Here is a 20,053-nt window from a genome sequence, read left to right as displayed (position 1 = left end):
AATTCTTTTCTTATTTCTTTCTTAGCTTCACAAATCTCTCTTGGCTCCTCTCTCTGCCTGTATGTCTGCTTTATCCCAATCTTTCAGTGGATTTCTCTTTTTTCATCCATCCCATAAATGCAGGTGATGTCTTACCACTCCACAATTTCCCTGGCAATTGTACCCATTCTCTGGTTCAACCACCATCCATCTGCTGATGACTCCTAAATCTACATGTCTAGTTCAAATCTTTCTTGAGCTTCAGGTCCAATAATCAACTATTATCACATATCTCTTCATGTATCTATCACGTATCACAAATATTTCAAATCCAACATCCCTTCCAAATCTGCTAATATTCGTACTACCATCTATCCAGTTACTGAAATCAGAAATTTTGGAGACATCCTAGACTCTCTTTTCTTCTTCAGACACAACTTGTAATCAATCACAATTCAGAAAAGGCAAAAATCTTTAATGACAAACTACTCACAAATATAAATATAAATTTGAATAAATTCTTCTATGATGTTAGGAAACTATTAAGTACAGTAGAAAATGTAATTTACTAAGTGGTAGATAGAAGAATACATTAAGACCAATCAGGTTTTGGAATTGATGAAAAACATTTATTACCTTTCCCAATTGTAGAGATTAATATTGATCTGAATTGCTTGATAAACAAGGCCAGCCTGCAGAAGTACCATTTCAGCCTCCTGTATGTTCCCACTAAACATTAATATGTGGGCCATTTTTGATTCTTTAGATGGAAGATCTTTTATAGAATTGATGTATTGAACCTTATCAATCTAAAAAAAAGAAAAATATATTGGTAGGGGATAGTGATAGCAATGTAATAAATTATGATAAGAAAAACACACAAACATATACACATAAGTAAACATTATTTACTTCACCAATTGCTGCGTAGGCTATTTCTGCAGTAGTCATATCTCGATTAGCAACTGCCATGGCAGCTAGGCAAGCCCACATGGTTTGCTCCTGAGAAATATGAGAACAATTATTTTAACTACATGGCTGAACTGCCTTAAAATAAACAGTGAGTTTAAGTTATATTTTAATGAAAAAATTAAAAATTACTCAGTATGGCACTGAAAAACCCAATAATTTAATAAATAAATGATGCAAAATTTAATTGTAGCTACTTTGTTAAAATATATTAATAACACATAGAGATCTGTTTTGAATAAAAATTTTTGAAACTGTTCATTTCTAATTATCAAAGGTTTATGTTTGAACTTATCGTATACTTTTATGATAGCTCAAGGTTACAAGCCCTCCGGTCTTTTTGATGAGATGTCAAAAAATGCAACTTACAGAGAACCAGAGAAATAGTGAAGTTCTCGACAATGCTGTCAGAGCAGTAAGGAAAATCATCTAAAAGTCCTTTCACAAAAATGTATCCGAAGGGATGCTAACAAATATAAAACTAAAAAGTTCTTTGGTCAAATATACTTGGAAAACACTGGATTCAAGCAAGTTGGGAAATGCTGATCTAAAGTAAAGGTTCTTAACCTTAGCTGTACAAATCATTGGAGGAACTTAAAAAATATGTCCAGGCCTCACCCCAGATCTAATAAATTAGAATCTATGTTGGGGTTAAGAACTTGGAAATCTGACTTTAAGAAAAAAAAACTACACACTTAAATTATAGCTTCTTCAGAGAATGAATCACACAGCAACATCTATCTTGCTGTATCACTCATGTCTTCACCTATTAAAAAAAAGATGTGATCCCATTTACAATTTTTCTACACCTTAGCTCATATTATTTCTCATTTTGCACAAAGACATTGTATACACAATATATACACAAATATGGGTCTGAAATGTAAAGTACCTTAACAAAGCGACAAAGTCTTACGGCGTCTTCCCATTTCGAACTGCTTACATACTCGTGGAGAATAGCAGGATATGGTGATATGCTGATGTGAATCAGTGAGCCGTCAGCTCTTCTTATAGTTACCTGATTTCCAACAAAACTCACAATATGGGGATTTTTACTGAATTCACTGTTGAAAAAAGGCAAAGTATAATTTATATTCTGAGCAAAATTTTTCATATATATTAAATTTGGAGAGCTGACCCCTCCCCTAGACATACCTCCAAAATATACCCCCAAAAAGTTAATTCCAGTGAGAATGAATATATTCAAAAAACATTTGACTCTAACTTGCTCTACACATTTAGAGCAAAATATAAAATATTTTAACGTGGCAAAAATTATTATATATTTGAGAACTTGGTATAAAAGTATTTGAAATTATCTTTTTTTCCCTAAGTCTTAAGGTAAATCACACAAAAAATTAAAGCACTTAGCTTCAGCTTTCAAAAGTGTAAACATCAAAAATTAAGCTGATTCCAAGATTATTTTCTCATAATAACAAGAGGTGAACTTTAAGATACTAACTTCTCCTCTTTAGCTTAAATTATTTTTACATGATGCCTCTCTAGTTTTGCTAACATTACAGGCTTGAATATTAAAAAATGAACTCAAAATAGATCTTAAACTTAAGCTAAGATTTGGAATTGAGAAATCTTGGTATTCCTAGGTTGTCAAGAGTGAGAGATCTCCTTGCTGTTTCTTAGAGAATTTAGGACTATAAATGCATTTGATTTTCTGAAGCATATAACATAAAAAAAACTTTTCAGTAACCTTATATATACTTTTTTTATATTTAATATTAACCTAAAAATTCAATTCTAGAGAGATATATATTCCTGAAAGTCTCAATGTAAATGATAATCTGGGACACAGTAAATATTGTCACCAAGTTGTGTATCACAGAAAAATCTTGAGTGCCTATATAAAAATCACTAAACCACATTGAAAAAAAACTACCTGAGTTACCATTAAACAACAGTAAGATTGAAAATTATTTTCACATAAGGAAAATCATATTCATATAAGGAATAAACAAATAAATTTAATAATATTATATGACACTTTCAACTTGATTCCATCACTTAAATCTCATCAAACTAGCTCTTTAGCTGAACATTTTATTTAGTTGACAAAGTAAAGTGAAAGATACACTGCAGGACTGAAATTAGAGGCAAAGACACGACACCATTAATTTTATTTACCACAATAAACAACCCTATGCAGTAAAATGTTACCTTGCATCTCTTTCATATAATGTTTTAGGCAAAATGTCTCTGTCCACATAAACCGTATTGGGGTAATACCACACTGTAAATCGAGTATCTTGAAGTCCACAAAGGATATTGCATGTATCATTCCATGCCAAAGTATGCACCATTGTTCCTTATTTTAAAAAGAATATTAATGTACTATTAGTTCCACTAAATAAGTATTAAAAATATACCTTTAAAATCAGGTGATATACAAGACCCCAACTAACTGCTGGTAGGTATGACTATTTTCCTATTATATAGTGGTGAAAACATGTGTAAAAATTCACATAAAAATATTTGAACATTTTACCCAGAACTATTATATTTTTAATTCACAAGTCTTTCTTTCACTGTCAAGTTAGCTTTAGCAGCTACAGACTTGCTATTGCAATGGCAGTTAAGTAGGTAAGAAATGTTAAGAGACCAAAGCATTATTCATAGATTCATTCAAGCAAGTAAGCTATTTAGTATAATATATGAAAGAGTAGAGTTAAGAAAATTGAAAGTAATCAAAATTTTAAATATATTACAATTATTTTACCAAGTTTGACAATTTGTTCTTCCTTCCCAAATCGTTTCACTGAAGTAATATAGAGATCTCTATTTTTATCAATGAAAGCAATTTTCCTATCATTGGTAAGTCCCTTTTGATCCAGAGCAATTTCCAAAATTTCATTCTAAAATTTAAAAAAATGAAAATACTGGATTAGTTTTAGTGCTTGACATTAGATCATTTTAATTGTTTAATTACAAGAACATTTGTTTATTTAAAGATCAATTATAAGGGACAGGGTATAGCTCAGTGGTAGAGTGCATGCTTAACATGTACGAGGTCCTCGATTCAATCCCCAGTGCCTCCATTAACAAATAAATAAATAAACCTAATTATGCCCCACCGAAAATTCTTTAGAAAGATCAATTATATATCACTCATCTACTTATAATGATAAAATATTCCTGTTTTAAATTTAAAATTATTACTCATACTAATAATTCAAAAGCTAAAGTGTAGTTTTTTTTTTAATTTGCAAGGGAAAGATGCCCATTAAAACACTATAAAATAATGTATATTTTGAAACTCTGTAAGCTGAGACATACCTTCAGTTGTCCTCCTGTCCTATCTTTAGAAGACAGAGTGAAAGGGTGAGGCAAGTCTGGGTCACATGAGAAGTCTACTTTGATTAATAAATTCCTCACACCAAAATTTACTCTAAGTGGATTGACTCTATTTTAAAGATTCGTAAGAGTAGATTTGTAAAAACATCTTGTTTTTAGAGCTTTAAATTTTATAGATTCTTTCACATTCACTTCCTATGAAATAGGAAAGAATTTGAGATGTAGGTATTATACTTGGTTTCTGGATGAGAAGATGGAGATCCATAGACAGTAAGCGATTTTGCTCAGAAAAAGCTGGTAATAAGCATATCTAGAATTTAAAACCCAGACTTCTGACTGCAAGATTAGTGCTCTGTCCACAATAACAAAGTATTTCTGGCATACTGTATTAATCTATTCTACTGTTATACTACCTAGTGAAACCCATCTCCTTATAACTTGGAAATGGTTCAGTATGAATTTATTTCAACTCAGACCAAGAGGAATTTATTTACTGCTTACTATGTCTAAAGACTTGCTAGGATCTGTGAATTCAGAATTGTGACACACCACCGAGTTATTGCATCTATTATAACACCTTTAAAAACGGAACAAAACAGACATATACCCTTATATAAGTTGATGGATCAAGATAAGCCATATACTAGTTCATAATACCTTTTCACAAAAATTCTTCTCTTCCTTGGAATACTGTAATTTGTATTTTAAGAAAAAATAATTTTGTTCTATGTACATCAAGATATGGGTGAAATAAAACCCTAGGCATTTTCAAAATGGAAACCTTTCAGAGAAACTGCTCTTTACAACAAAGAATTGCTTATCCATTACCATCAAAAGTACCTAGTTTATATTTTTAAAAACTGTTAAAAAGATATAATTCTCGTCTCTAAGAAATACAAAATCAAAGATGGACAGTAATGATAATGTCTTTTATGTACAGATAGTAGGGAGAAGTTTCCTCCTTCTCATTCGCTCCTGATTCAGCAGGGCTCCCGGATCTCCCTTGGTCCCATCCTACTACGTTCAAGTTGTCCTGTTCCTCCTGGGTCACTACTCACTGCAACAGGACATAAGCAGCTTCATGTTCATTTGAACTTTCTCCCTTGCCCTACACTAACATTCATTTATAAAAGACAAACTTGAGTTCTAGTTTTGGCTCTGTTATTCATTTGGGAAGATCTCAGATTTTAGTATCTTCATATAGAAAAGAAAATAGATTGAAGGAACTTTTCTATTATGCTATAAAATGCCAAGTTTTAAAATTCTTTGTATTATATACAAGGGAAAGAGGTAAAAATTTCCCGTGTAATCGAGTAAAGTATGAGATGAGGAAGTCTCCTCCATTCTTACAAACACTGAAATTGTAAATTTCTTACACTTAGGAAAGGTGATCTGGAAACAGAATTATCACATAAAATAAATATTTATTAAATCTTCTTAAATGACTCTCATTTCAATCCTATTACTGCACCTTGAAAAGCTGAGAAATTCACTCCCTTTCTATATGCTTAATCCTACTGAAAAGGAAAAGTTCTGCTTACATAGCCTTGATTTTTAATGAATATCTTGGAGGGAAATAGGCATCTGATGTAGTACCAGTGGGAACATAAACTGATACAGCTTCTTGGTAAGATAACTTGACAATACTTATTAAAATTACAAATGCTCAAATCCTTTGACCCAGCAACAACATTTCAAGAATTTATGCTACAGATACACTAACACATATGCAAGAAGATATATATGCAAAGGTAAGTCATCTTGGCAACACTGTAATAGCTATAAACAATGTAATGTCTATAGAGACTATAAACAACTTAATGTCCATCATGTGGGCACGAGTTAAACAAATTCTGATACGTCTATAAAATGTTATACTATATGGTGGGAAAAAAAAGGATTGGGAAAGCACTTTATGTATTGATATGGAAAAATCTCCAAAAATAGAGCACTATGTGAGAAAAGCAAAGTGCACGTTTGTATATTATATTTTTGTAAAAGAGGGAGAAAATTATATATATCAGTTTTATCTATGTATGCTCTAAAAATCTCTGGAATGATATAGGGAGATTAATGATGGTGGTTACTTATTTGGTGGAAAAACACTGTACTGACGAGAAACAGATATAGCAGAGAGACTTTTTCACTGTATGTTTTTTAATGCTTTTTAAGATTTCTGAACCATATGAATGTATTTGTTACTCAACATTAAAATTAATAATTACAAAAAGAAGTAAATAAAATATAAAGTAACACTTCACTCATAGCTCTGAACAATAAAGTTAAAAGTATCTTTAGACCATAATACATCACTTGTTAGAATGCTAATTTAATAAAATGTGCTTATCTGTTTATTTTAAGGCTAAAAATCAGAAACCAATAAACAATTCACAATTTGGGGTCCTTTTGTATTTCTATAGAAACCTTTTTTTTTTTTTTTCAGCTTAACTACAGTCTTAAAACCTAAGAACAGGTCAGTGGCCAAACTGCAAGCTGTTTAGAAGTATAAACACATTTTTATTTACTGATACTGATAGGTGCTAAAAGTTTAGTCAAGATAGAATATTTTATTGAAAAGCAGTAAAGAGCCTGAGTAAAAAAACATAGAAGTCAGATTCTTTTATTCAATTAATTTGCATATATAGTTTTCTATTATAGAGTTTACTAGTGCTTAGTTTTTATGACATTTTTAGGCAAAATACTCTATATAGAATGCACACTGGCTTTAAATATCAAACTAATTTTCATGTTTTCCTCCTTAACATGAAAATATTAATTTTTAAAAAGAAGTATATGGCTACTTATATTAAAAATAGCTAATGTATTACCTTATGAGAAAGAAGCTTCCCGTCTCCCAATGGTTTTCCAGTTGATGTCTCAAAGAGGAAGATTACTTGAACAAAAAGTAAAGCATTAGTTAATGTGTTACTTTAAAATTTTTATTGGTAAATTTCAATGGAATTATCATAATCCTAATGAGAAATTATTTAACTCTTTGGACCACAGACTATCTATCAGCACAGAAGAGAAGCTGAGTCAGGTTCCTACTTAGTAATGGGGTCATATTTCTTAAGAAAACAATGGAACTGAATACACCTTCCACAAACATAAATTCCTAATTAGAATTGCTATTAATAGTATGGCATCAACATGCCATAGGATCAACAATGGCAAGTCCAAATTGTAGTTTGTAATTTTCCTAACTCTGATTTAGACCAACATCACAGACATCACAGACAATCATTTCACAAAGGAAAAACGTGTCAAGTGCCCATTATAATACCAGGCGATGTGTTATGTACTCTTTAGCTCCCTGTGGTCAGTACACTACTGTGTAATAAACAATTTGTCTAGCCTTTGTCCTGGGTTCTTGACGGGGTCTTCAACAATCCTTGGAATTTCCTGAGTGATAGGAGTGTCTCTGTTATGCTAATGGAGAGACTTTTGGTGATTCCCTAGATGGCTTCAGAATGGGGGCTGGTCACCAGAAAGACCAGTCATGTGATTAGAGAGTTTGGACTTTCAGCTCCCTGACCTCTGGAAATGGGAGGGGGGCTGGAAATTGAGTTCAATCATGTAGCCACTCTTCAGCCTACTACAACGTGATGTTCGACCTCATTACACCGATGCAAAGGCCCTTGCATAGGATTACCAACGACCCCTATGCCGCCAAATCAGTCTATTTTTAGTCTTCAAGAATCTACGTTTAGTCTTCACCTCCCAGCAACACTGGATGCTCCTGACCATCCTCTTTCTTGAAATTCTTATGTGGGCTACACATAACATTGTTTTCTCCGATTCTCTCCTATTTTGGACCATCCTTCATTCTCTTTTGCTTGTTCCTCCTTATTTGGTAATCCTTATTTGTAAGGTTTTGTTTTAGGTCACCTTTTTACACTACATACTTTCCTGGATTATTTTCATGACATCAATCATTATCTAAAAAAATGATAATTCAAAGTTCTCCATTTCCAACCCCACATTTCTCAGATGCTCTGAGTAGGCCAAGCTGTAAAAATTATGAGAGATATTGTATTGAAGAAGCCAGGAAAAAAGCTGTCTCTGCCCCTTTCTCTGTTTCACCAAAGGCTTCTCCTAATCTCATAGATGACAGCAGTACTGGCAGCTGTTCTTCACTCTTTTAAAAAGACTATTGGTGCTTTGGTCATTCTTTATAAATAATTCCCAAATTACTCGAGCTCAAGATTCATCCCAAACGGAGTAATTCTATATGACTGAACACACACATAGAATGACAAAAAATGAAAAGGACAAGTGGTACAAGTAGTCAACCAAAAAACTGGACAATTTATACAGATCATAAAAATGCTAAAATACATATTACATGATATTTAAATTCCAGACGATCACACTTGTAGTATACTGATTTGTAGCTGTTAGTAAACCTTAGGATGTTACGTTTGAGGTCACTGGCTATATTCACAGAGGAAATCATGTGTTTACAATAAGTTATGTTCTAAAATTGCCAAGAAAAATGAAAAAGAAAAATACTGTAACATAATTTTTAACTAAGTATAGAAACAAAAATTAGAAAAATTTGGCTTTCACTTTTTAAAAAAATGCTTTGGGCATGACTAAACTCAGTTATTTTCATAGCTATACAAACTAATAACTTTTTTTTTTAAAAAAAAAGCTTTCCATCCTTTTGTTTGTTGACTGCACATATTGCAAAGAGCTGCAGGTATATGGATGAACTCATCTATTTCCATCTCTGGACCCAGCTTTTAATTTTAATATGTAACAGAAACTGGCAGAAAGAACACCTAAGGAGCTGGGAGCTGAAAGAGTTTCTTCTAAACATACGTAACTGCTCTCTAACTTCTCCTCCCCCTTCCTTTAGACATTTGTTTAAAACAATCTCCTGCACTAACATCACAGTGTATTTGTGCAAGGTGGCTTGGGAGAATAAGGAAGTCAAAAGCAGTACATCTACTACCTAATCAATCCCCCAAAAGGGGTATTCAAAGTCATGTAACAGGTATTTATTGAGCACTTATTATACAAGCACTGTGCTGGGTACAAGAATCCTGCCTGTTAAGGAGCTCTCAAGTTAGGAAGGAATCACTGATTTCATATGCGGATGGCCCCTTGAAAGGAAATTTTACAGGTTAAAGATTCCAAGTACTTCAATTGTGTTTTCTATTATTAGCATACACCTCTATTTGGCCTTCAATGAATACTACTTTCTTTAAAAAGAAACACAGGAAAATATTTTCCTTCTCATTTTATCAGTTCTACAATAATTTTATTTTAGTCTGTTTAATTTTCTGTTTACAGCAAAACAGAATTGCATGATTATTTTGTTCAACAATCAAAGTTTATATAAGTAAAACATATTTTACTGGCAGATAAATCCATATTTCTGAAAATGTTCATAAATTTCTCTAGCTCTAAAATTCTATGAATTATCAATGTATTAAAGAATAATGAAATGTTTCAGATGTGAATTAACTATAGAAAAACTCAGAATAAGTCTGTTCAGTTGGAAACACACTTTATTATAGCTTATATCTAAAATATGTGGTGCTGAATCAGAAAAGTATAGAAATCTCATAATGACCACTGGGATTTTCAAATTAAAGTTTACTGAAAACAAAAATCTGACTTCTAAATTATTATTATTAAAAATTACCCAGCCACCTTAAATCTGTCTGCTATCTAGATAGTATCTAGATTTTATTTCTTTTCATTCTCTTTCCCTCTTTTTCAGCCAGAAGAGAAGTCCTTTAAAAACAAAACAATTACCAAATGTCCTTTCTCAGAGATAGTCTAAGGTCTAAAGACAGAGAATAGCTCTATTTCGGAGAATTATTTTTCCTACTGGTATGAGAGGTGATGCCATCTGAAAGTACTGAAAATTTAAAAGTGGGACAGTTTTCTAGCTCCTAAATTAGGTCTCCCATGGCCTGAAGTAACAAAATTAACAGGTCAGATTTCTTTTTTGTTTGTAACGTATTGCAGTAATTAGTGAACAATGTTAAGCAATATGTATTAACAGAGAAAAACAATTATTTAGTACTTTTCAGTAGGCTTTAGGGATAGCTCACTCTCACCTTTACCTCACTGGCTTCTTCTCCTCTTACCCATCTCTAAATATTGATGTGCTCAGTCACTGTGCACACTCACTTTCTATGTGGCTTTAGTCAGTGTCATGGCACCATCTACACATCAAGAGCCCCCAAATTTATATCTCATCCTCAGCTCTTCCTGGGCCCTGGACTTGCTTATCCTACTGTTGACTCTCCATGCCTGTTTGGATGTCTATGAAGCATTTAAATTTACTGAAACAGAATTCTTGGTTTGTGAGCCCCATCTAAACTTTCTCCTTCCCCATCTTTCGTCTCATTCATCTGAGATTAAAAACCTAGGATAATACGCCTGCCTCCTCTCTCATGCCAGCATCTTTACCACGGCCAAGTCTTTACATGATCCGGCTCCTAGTCATCTACCTCTCTGTCCTCTCCTACCACTCTCTGCCTCCTTCATGCTGACCTGGTCCCATGACTTTCTGGCAGTTCCTTTTACATGCCGATCATCCCCACCTTGTACTTGCTTGCCTTATAGTCATCTCACTGCCCACCTCCAGAATTCTCTATTCCTTCATCCTGCATTAATTTCCTTCACAGCACTTATCATTAGCTGACTATTTACATTTGTTTCTTTATTTGTCTGCGTTGTGCACTGTTGTATCCCCAACTTTTAGGAAAGTACTTGGCACAGAGTAAGAACTCAATACTCGTTGTTGGGTAAATGTTGTGATTATATTGTAAACTATGACTGTAAGCAATGCCTTAATAAAATGGTTTCACTGTACTATGAAATTCCAAAACACCTGACATACTTACATTTATTTATAAATATTAATGTAGTGTAGATTTTTATATGAAAATTTAAAATTATTCATAACTTTCTTCCACTTTATTAATTTAAAAATATATAAATATAAAATGTATATAAGTATATATAAGCAAAATAAATAGTACAATGAAGTACAATATTTACTGTTACCAAATGAAGAAAAATTAAATATTAAAAAAGATCAATAAACTTAAAAATTAATATAAAGTTTTAGGACTCACAATCTTGAATTCAAACTCTCTACCAACAGAACATATAGATTTGTTCCTTACCACTAAGCTTTGATGTTGTGACAATACCTATTTGTTCCATCAATTATGTATAACATAACTTTAGTTCTTTAATTAACCCACTCTTAGGACAAATTAAGAAGCTTGTAATTCTTTCATATAAAGTTAACATAATAATAGATGAGAAAATGAAAGTTGATGAAAATTTTACAGTGTTAAAAAATTTCATGGAAATGTGACATGGAAAATTATAAAAATGCACTTACTTTTTTCATCAGCTTTGTCTTTTATTGCTATGGTATCATTACTCAAAGAGACAGTCTGTGCATTTAGAATATCTGTTCTCATTCCGGGAAATTTTGGAGAAGAAATAAAGCGCCCTTCATAAGAATATAAATAGATACCACCACCATCTACAAGTAGAAAATGTCTAAAAAATAAAGAATAAAAATATATTCTCAAATAGGAATTTACTCTATTTTCATTTTTATATTAGAAGATAGTTCATGCTTTGGAAAAATCTACATCTTACAATTAAAACAATAATAAAACATAGATATACAAAGAATGAAATATAAAAACAACCTGAAAAGTCAACATTGGTTGTTTTGGTTTGTTTTCTAGGTTTTTGTTTTTTGATGGAGGTAGAAGAAAACTGAAAATGCCCATAATCACTACCCTATAAACTCAAGTTTCATCTCCTTTTATATTATACTTGCAATTCATTTCCTACCTAAAGAAGCATCTCTATACAAAGGCAATAAGAAAACATTGTAATTTACAATTCGGTAGTTTTAATGCCAGACTCTATTTGTTTCATGAATTAGTATTAATATATATTTTACAATTAAAGATTATGCTAAGGATAATTAAAGATTAGATATTGTGTAAAGTCCTAAAAAGTGAAAATGACTCAAACATTGACATTAGAGCTAGCATTTATTAAAATAAGATGCTCTGACTTTAAAATAATACAGTAACCATCAGTGAGAGCATACTCAATAAATATATTTACAAATAATGTATAAAGAAATAAATTTATTTGGAACTGTTCAAGTAAAAAGAATTTGTAGGTAGCTGGCATCTTACCTTTCAAGTGGCAAAAATGTCTTTGTTTTAAAATTTTATTATATAACTAAATAAATCACATATTTCAATTTCAATACATGGCTGATAGAAAATTTGACACAATTATTTTCTTGACCACTCAAGATCATCAGCAGATGATCCTACTCTTCAGTAACTGTTTAACTGACAGCTTTGATACTCACGAGAATCCCCTGGTGCATCAGAATAATTATGCTACTCAGCTACACAGTTCTGTGCTTTCAGTTTTCTCTATGCTCCCTTGCCAGGTGGTCACTTTTCTTCCTGTCATTGTGCCAGTCTTTAACAGCTCACCAGCATTCCTCTTCTGGTTTGCTATTTATAAAAGGCTATGGGCTAGAAAACCTGATAATAACACTATTAAGAGCTGCCTAGGTGGTGAGTAAAGGGAAGAGGAATAAAGAGTACATGGTTCTAGTGCAAAGATTTCATGGGTAACTATTTTAGGTAATTGCCAATTATATTTTCATACTTTATTCCTGGTTTTACTGAGCTGTAGCTTTCTAACTCTGACCTCTGATTCAGCAGGGTGTCACTGTACTTGACAGACTGACTGATAACTTTCATGGAGAAGTGTGGATTCCTGAGTAATAGCTATTCCTACTTTACTCCAGTTAACTGACTTGCAGTTTCTTAGTCCTGTATACATGAAGGTCTTGGTAGAGGATATTATTTTTTAAACTTTAGGTCACAGCTTAGTAGTGGCTCATAAAAATCGATGAATTTCAACTAATATTTAAAAACAAAACAGAATAGAAAATAGGGGGACAATGAGGTAAAAACTATTTCACAGTAATTTGCCTGTTTCACTCTTATTCTCTCATGTCATTCCTCTGATGTTTACTTGTAATAAGTTTATTATTATCATTTTTAAATAAATTAACACCTTCTAAATTTCTCAATTTTAATTACTAGTACAGTAAATGCCAATATATATATAACCCACATATAACCTCAATTGACTTTTTAAGAATGTAAAATTCTGAGACAAAAAAGTTTCAGTATCACTGACCTAAGAGCTTACCCTTTTTTTCCTTTTAAAATACATAGTACAAACAGATTGATTCCAAATGACTGATGTACCATTCTGCAAATGGCATGCTTTAAAGAGTGCTTTACTGCAATTTGAAATATTTTAACCCTAAATCCAATAGTCAAACATGATAAACAAATTACCTTTCTGCCTGCAGAATTAAACTAACAGTTCCTTCTTTGAGATCAAATATAAGTGGTGTATTCCAGTTCTTCGTACTAAAAGACAAATAAAATGGATATTTAGTAACATTTAAAATACCAAATACTTTTTAATAAGCAGATTGGTACTATTTTAAATAAAGTGTCCTCAGTTTCACAGTAATGCTGTATGTGTTTCTATTACGGCACTTGGTGCATTGTTCTGAAATTACTCACTTACACATCTGTATCCCTGACTAGAAAGCAGATTGCATCCCCAGCACCCAGCACATAGTAAGTACTCAATAAACGTTTATTCTAGGAAGCACAATATGTAAATTGAGGAATCATAAGTTCAAGTTCTGCCACTTATTAGCTCTGTGATTTGGGCAAGTCATCTAATGTTTCTCATTTGAAAAATAGTAGCAGCACAGCATAGTGAAAAGAGGATGGATTTTTGGCTGGACAGACCAGGATTAGAAATCTGTTTTCACCACCTGTCGGCCATATGATCTTAATAAACTTAACCTAAACAACAGTTTCCTTATTTGTAAGATGGAGATAATGATGACTTACCTAAAGTGTCTAGCTAACTGCCTATTACACAGCAGATACTGAGCAAATAAAAACTATAATAACAATAACATGATGAACATGATCATATTTCCTATAGGTCACGCAATGTTATTGTTGAGCTGAATGTAGATTTCTGGGAAACATTCTGTAAACTGTAAAACACTAAATAAAAGTAAGCTATGTCCCATGTTTATTGAACAAATGGATGAATGAATGAATAAATAATTCTTATGTTTTTATGGTATAATATAATTCAAAGATAGGAAATGAGTGAAGAGAACACTTACAAACTGAAAAATCCATCCCCAAATAATCAAAGGTGTTTCAGTTTAAAATGTTTTATTATTCCTATATATTCTGAACTTCTCTCAATTACTTTCATAGAACCAATTCCTTAAATCAGATTAAGTCTGATATTCAGATCTAGGAGATGGAGGAAGGAAAAGGTTGCAGTAAGTAGGCACACTGGTGGGAATTCATCTTGGAAAAGGCAGAGCCTGATACCCATTTCAATAAGTAAATGCATGCATAAAGTCAAACATGAATAAATCGCTCCTAATAATTAGTAAGTCTGGGGTTCACAGGTATGATAAACCTATGTACTTCCGTGCTTCAGAAAAAATATCACAGCATGCTTCATTTATGCAGTCATAGAATTAACCTTCATTCTTTGTCAAGAGAGCTTATAAGAATAGTGAGTGCAAAGTTTTTTTATATCTTCTTACGAAATATCTGAGATTTCTGAGGACTGAGATATATATACATGCCAGGGAAATATAAACTACCTAAACCACAATGTTGAACAGAACAAGAGAATTTTCCATACAACTATTTGAAAAATCAAATGAAAATTTAATAATTGACTGTGTATAGACGATTTTCTCTGTCTGGAACTTTTCATATAAACCAGTGTATTGCTTGCATGTTTGTTTTAAAAATAATATTTTTATTACCAAAAAAGGGGCAACAGTCATTAAGAACCTGGATTCAAATCCCAGCTGGTAATTTGACCTAGGGTGAGTTACTTAATTACTCTGTGTCCTTTAGTTTCTTTATTCTGTAAAATGAGAATAATAATAATAATAACAACAACAACAATAAGAACAACAACACAGAGTAAATTAGATCATGAACATAAAAGATAGTATAATAGTGCTTAATAAGTAATTGTGCTTAATAAATAATAGTTGTTATTATTTAAAATACTTGTAGTTTTTTTAATTTAATGAAATATATTTTGGTATGATGGGTCTCAGCACTACCTCATTCCCACTACTGCTCCCTGGTATCTTCCTTTAATAAATATTTTGTGTCTTAATAAATGACCTGACAAGAGAGGGGAGGCAACATTAAAACAGAACAGAAGAAAAGCAATTTATTATTTTGATACATATTAACTGGTATGAGAAAAGTAGTGACAAAAAATTAAGTAACAGCTTTTAAAATTCTGGTAAATATTTTAAAAAGCAATCTTTCTAATGCAAGTAACACATAATGATACCAGTTCTACAGATTCAAACATTACGTCCTTGTCACTAAAACCAGTAGAACAAATCCTTCATCTAGGGCAGTTGAGAGCCTTACCTTTCTTCAAACAAACCCTAAACTGAGATCTTCTCTATTTTCTTCAACCCCCATGAAAATTAATTATTCAAAATCCTATGTGCACTAAGTGACTGTGATTTCCTCACATTCTATAGCTCCTTCCCTATTTCTCAACGGTTTAACTTGGTAGCCTTTTTGACTTTTCCCAAAGCCTCCATCTCTTTCAAGTAAGAAAAAAATTTTCATGTAAAATTGAGCTGCTTCTTTCTTTATCCCCTCTCTCCTTTGCTTCTCCCATTTCATTACTCCAGGCTTGGCTGTATTCTAAGTTGCAAATTCTGATTAGTAACAGATTTACACACAAGTGAGTGGCAATTTTTAATATATAGTTGTAGCAATTGATATTGTTAATTAAGTTGGATAACTTTTTGTTGTATATTACTGAGTTTTAGCTTACCAAGACTACATTTCATGTTTTTCATTTCATTTATTCATCCAAAAATATCTATCTATCTACCTACCTATCTATCTATTTATTTATAAATTTATTTCTGAAGTACCTACTACATGCTGGGCACTTTGCTAGGTACTGAGTCTACAGTGGTGAGTAAGATGCATACATTCTCTATTCCCAATTTTCCATTAAATGATTAAGCTATAACCACACAATGCTGTTAATAGAAGCACAAAATGAAAATAAAATCCTTATTCACAACTCTTGAAAGTTTTATAGTGGTTACTTGAGTTTTCTGGATAGTTGAGAAGTCAACTGGTGGCATACCAGAGCCAGCCTGTACGACTGTTATATTTTCAGGAATTTTGCAAGCCAACTGTTAAATAAGGCTATTATTTAAAATTAAACTATAGAGGGGTGAGTATAGATCAGTAGCAGAGCACATGCCTAGCATGCATGAGGTCCTGGGTTTAATCCCCAGTACCTCCATTAAAAAATGTTTTTAAATAAAAATAAATTAAATTATATAACATAATTAAGCAATTATATTCAAAACGAAGATAATAAATACTCAAAATCTATCATTTCTAAATTATTTTATTACATTTTCTTATTATCTATGCACTTCAGATTATTTAGATCTCTTTTATCTATATGGTGGCAATTCTACATAATGGTTTGTCACTGTGCATCCCTTTTTAATTCTGTGACATCATATTGGTAGCTTGAAATTGGCTATGGTAGAAGTATTTACTTCAAAGAAATTGGCAAACACTGCAAATCAGGTTGGTTGGTTTGTTTCCAGAAAGCCAGTTCAACATTTATCAGCACACATTGAGTTATGCTTTTAAAAAACACAAAGTAAGTTTATAAAGCTTTAGGCACAAGTTTCTTGAATGTATTGAATCATTCCCTACTTTCTAATATAAAGTATATTTAATATATTTTCTTTCATCATTTCTGGACAACTCTGGATTATCAATATGAACATCCATGATTACCCTGGGCTATGACATGAAGCCCAAATACCTCCATGTGTCCTTACTGAGTGTCTTTCAGCCTGTTGTCAGGCTGCTAGCTGTCACCTCTGCCAGCAGTTATGTGGTTCCTTTTCCCATCATTCATCAGATGCTCCTAATTGTCTCTGGGCTTTAAATCGAATTATACTAAAGTCCTTAGAGCTATGAGTAAAGTAAGGGCAAACACTATCTCAGAGAAGATATTTTGTTTTATAAAAGTGATTACTAACCTTTGATGCACAAACTTTATTAGATCTATTTTCCCTGCTCATAGCTCACTTTTTATCACTTCTTGGTTGGGAGTAAGTTCAAGATCGGTGAGGTTCTGAGGAAATTAAGTTTAAACCAACTCATATTGATATGAAAGCTTGAAAGTAAATTCATCCTCACAGACAAAACTCTGAATTTTTAAGAAATGCAAGATGCTTACGAGAACACGTAACACTGAAGAGACGTTGAAACAACTAAGTGTGCATAGTTCAAAGATGCTTTAATGACTCTATCACGAAATTCCAGTAAATCCACTGCATCATTAAGAACGTTACGAACCTAAACAAGGAAAAATGAAACACCAACAAACATTAAAATACATCAAACTTTTAATTAGGAAGTTAGCAAGATTTTGAAACACAAAAAAAATTCAACATATTCTTGACTACCTAAATATAAAAAAGAAGAATTCAATAGGAACTAGGCATAATAACATATTTGGGTATAAAAATCAACCAACAAAAGAGCAGACACAGAAAACGTCTTAGAAATGAGTAGAAAAAGACCTATAGAGATTTCTAACCTGAAAGCCAATCTGTATGATGTAGCAATAAAGCAATATGGTGAAAAACACTACAACACTGAGATACATAGTCAAAGGAATATGGCATAGTTGGAAAGAGACTGTATGATTTCTGCCCAAAACAGTAAAAGGATCTCTTTTTAGGGGTAGATTTTACTTTAAAATTTAACTTCTAGAAAAAGAGATATAATAACTTGAAAAATCAAAAGAGGAGTAGGTGGTGTCAGTAAAGAAACCAATTGCATAGTGAAGAAGCCAAGCTGCACAGAGTGGGGTGGAACACATTTCCATATGTAAAAACACATGTAAGATAATATGTAAGAAAGCTAAGCACCAACTAACAAATGGAGACTTGCCTATGATAGTCAAAATCATTATAAAAGTTTAACTGAATAAAGTTTACAAGGATTTTAACACTAGGCAGTATCAGCCAAAAATCTTGAAGTTTATGGATAATCTGCAACAAATTAAGAAAAATGTTGGTCAAGTCAAATTTATGAAACCTCTGATCAATACCAGAATGGGTAAGACCTGATAGTAAGAGGTGAAAAAATTGAGAAAAAGAGATTAATTGTACCTAGAAGTTAGTATTTCTTTAAACTCCACTCAAAATGTTATCTTTCTAAATTAATGTGAAAATTATAGTATTAATGTAGAATAAAAGGGTATGGAAAGAAAAATAGGAAGATAAAGTCAAACTTCTTATAAATACTTTTTCGAAGTACTTATACCTATAAGGCATATTATATTTTTATTACCTATTCCCCAACTCCTAACCCCACCAAACTATTATCACCATGACAAGGATTATATATGTATAATCTTTGGCCCAGCAATCTTACCTATATAATTCTATCCCAAAATAAATGAGCAAAACTATGAAATAACATACACACAGGCTATTACTACATACAGCACTACTGATAATAGCAAAAGAATGAGAACAGCCCAAATGTCTATCAATATAGGATAGGTTGACTCAATTGTGGTACATTCACAAAGTAGAATAATATACAGCTATAAAAAGGACTGCGTAAGATCTATGGAGTGATCTCCACAATATATTGTAAAATAAAAATGCAAGATGCAGAACACTGTGTATAGTATGATACCTTTCATCTTGTAAAGGGAAGGATATGAAGGTATATAGATTTGTTTATCTAAAAAAAAAACAAAAAATCTAAAACAGTATTCAGTAATATATTATTACAATAATATTGAGATTGTTATTTTAAACTATATTTTAAGATATATTAATGTCTTTAGGAACCAAAATTTTTTTGTAAGAGGTAGGAACTGCAAATAAAAAAATCAACAGTAAAATTCCATAACCTTGAATTTGAACTTGAAACCTCAGTATACACTCATGACATATTTTTATCTGTCAAAAACAAATACATTTTGTCTAGAAGTAATGATCAAACCAGTAGCAATGAGCACACCTAGAACCTGGATCATGGTCTCTAAATAACATTCCCCCTCAAAAGGTACAATGCCTTATTGGAAAAGTAGCTGATTCCAAGTCTGGGACAGGAAATGGGTAAGGAGCCTGGAACGTCTTGTCAGAAATGCAAATAAGCTATTAAAATCATCTCAAAAGAACACGGGAGTCTACTGGCCAAAGATAGGATTATTCGAGCATTAAAGAGAACTGCAATGGATTGAAACATATCAAAAATGCTGAAATCTGCCAATTTATAATGATAACATCAGCAGCAGCAACATAGAACATAACATAACAACAAAGAAACTCTTTGGGCATGCTAGGAAATCAACTCATTATTTGAAAATTGGTATATAAAGAAAAATAATTCAGAATTTGTCTCATTTCAGGGTAATCAAATGGTTGATAAGGCAAGGCCTTTTATAGAAGAATTTTAGCTAATAAATGCAGAAAGAATGATAGAATTACAAGACGCAACTCCCAGTGAAACATGGTTCTTAATAAGCATCATCTATGGCTGCTAAAAATATTAAAGCAAAAGTCTAATGAGAAACTATATGACAGATGAATCAGACTTAT

The 20,053-nt window shown here is 32.1% G+C and overlaps 1 protein-coding gene across 6 annotated transcripts in view; it reads right to left on the bottom strand.

Annotated features, from left to right (window-relative positions):
• Window positions 1-20,053, bottom strand: part of IFT80 (intraflagellar transport 80) — a 99,304-nt gene that overhangs the window by 17,418 nt on the left and 61,833 nt on the right. For 5 of the 6 annotated variants that reach the window (XM_006190435.3, XM_032485259.1, XM_032485279.1 and 2 more), the window contains 9 exons: window positions 17,668-17,786; window positions 13,647-13,721; window positions 11,630-11,793; window positions 7,083-7,147; window positions 3,680-3,815; window positions 3,121-3,268; window positions 1,841-2,012; window positions 892-981; window positions 616-788 (listed from right to left, as the gene is read on the bottom strand). In XM_006190435.3, the coding sequence (XP_006190497.2) occupies window positions 616-788; window positions 892-981; window positions 1,841-2,012; window positions 3,121-3,268; window positions 3,680-3,815; window positions 7,083-7,147; window positions 11,630-11,793; window positions 13,647-13,721; window positions 17,668-17,786 (1,142 nt within the window). Of the gene's footprint in view, window positions 1-615; window positions 789-891; window positions 982-1,840; window positions 2,013-3,120; window positions 3,269-3,679; window positions 3,816-7,082; window positions 7,148-11,629; window positions 11,794-13,646; window positions 13,722-17,667; window positions 17,787-20,053 lie in introns of those variants that run through there. The other variant, XM_032485268.1, reaches the window with a different exon arrangement.

This window comes from Camelus ferus, chromosome 1 (assembly GCF_009834535.1).
Source record: "Camelus ferus isolate YT-003-E chromosome 1, BCGSAC_Cfer_1.0, whole genome shotgun sequence".
NCBI classification, from domain to species: domain Eukaryota; kingdom Metazoa; phylum Chordata; class Mammalia; order Artiodactyla; family Camelidae; genus Camelus; species Camelus ferus.
This window is presented reverse-complemented; position numbering and strand designations above follow the sequence as displayed.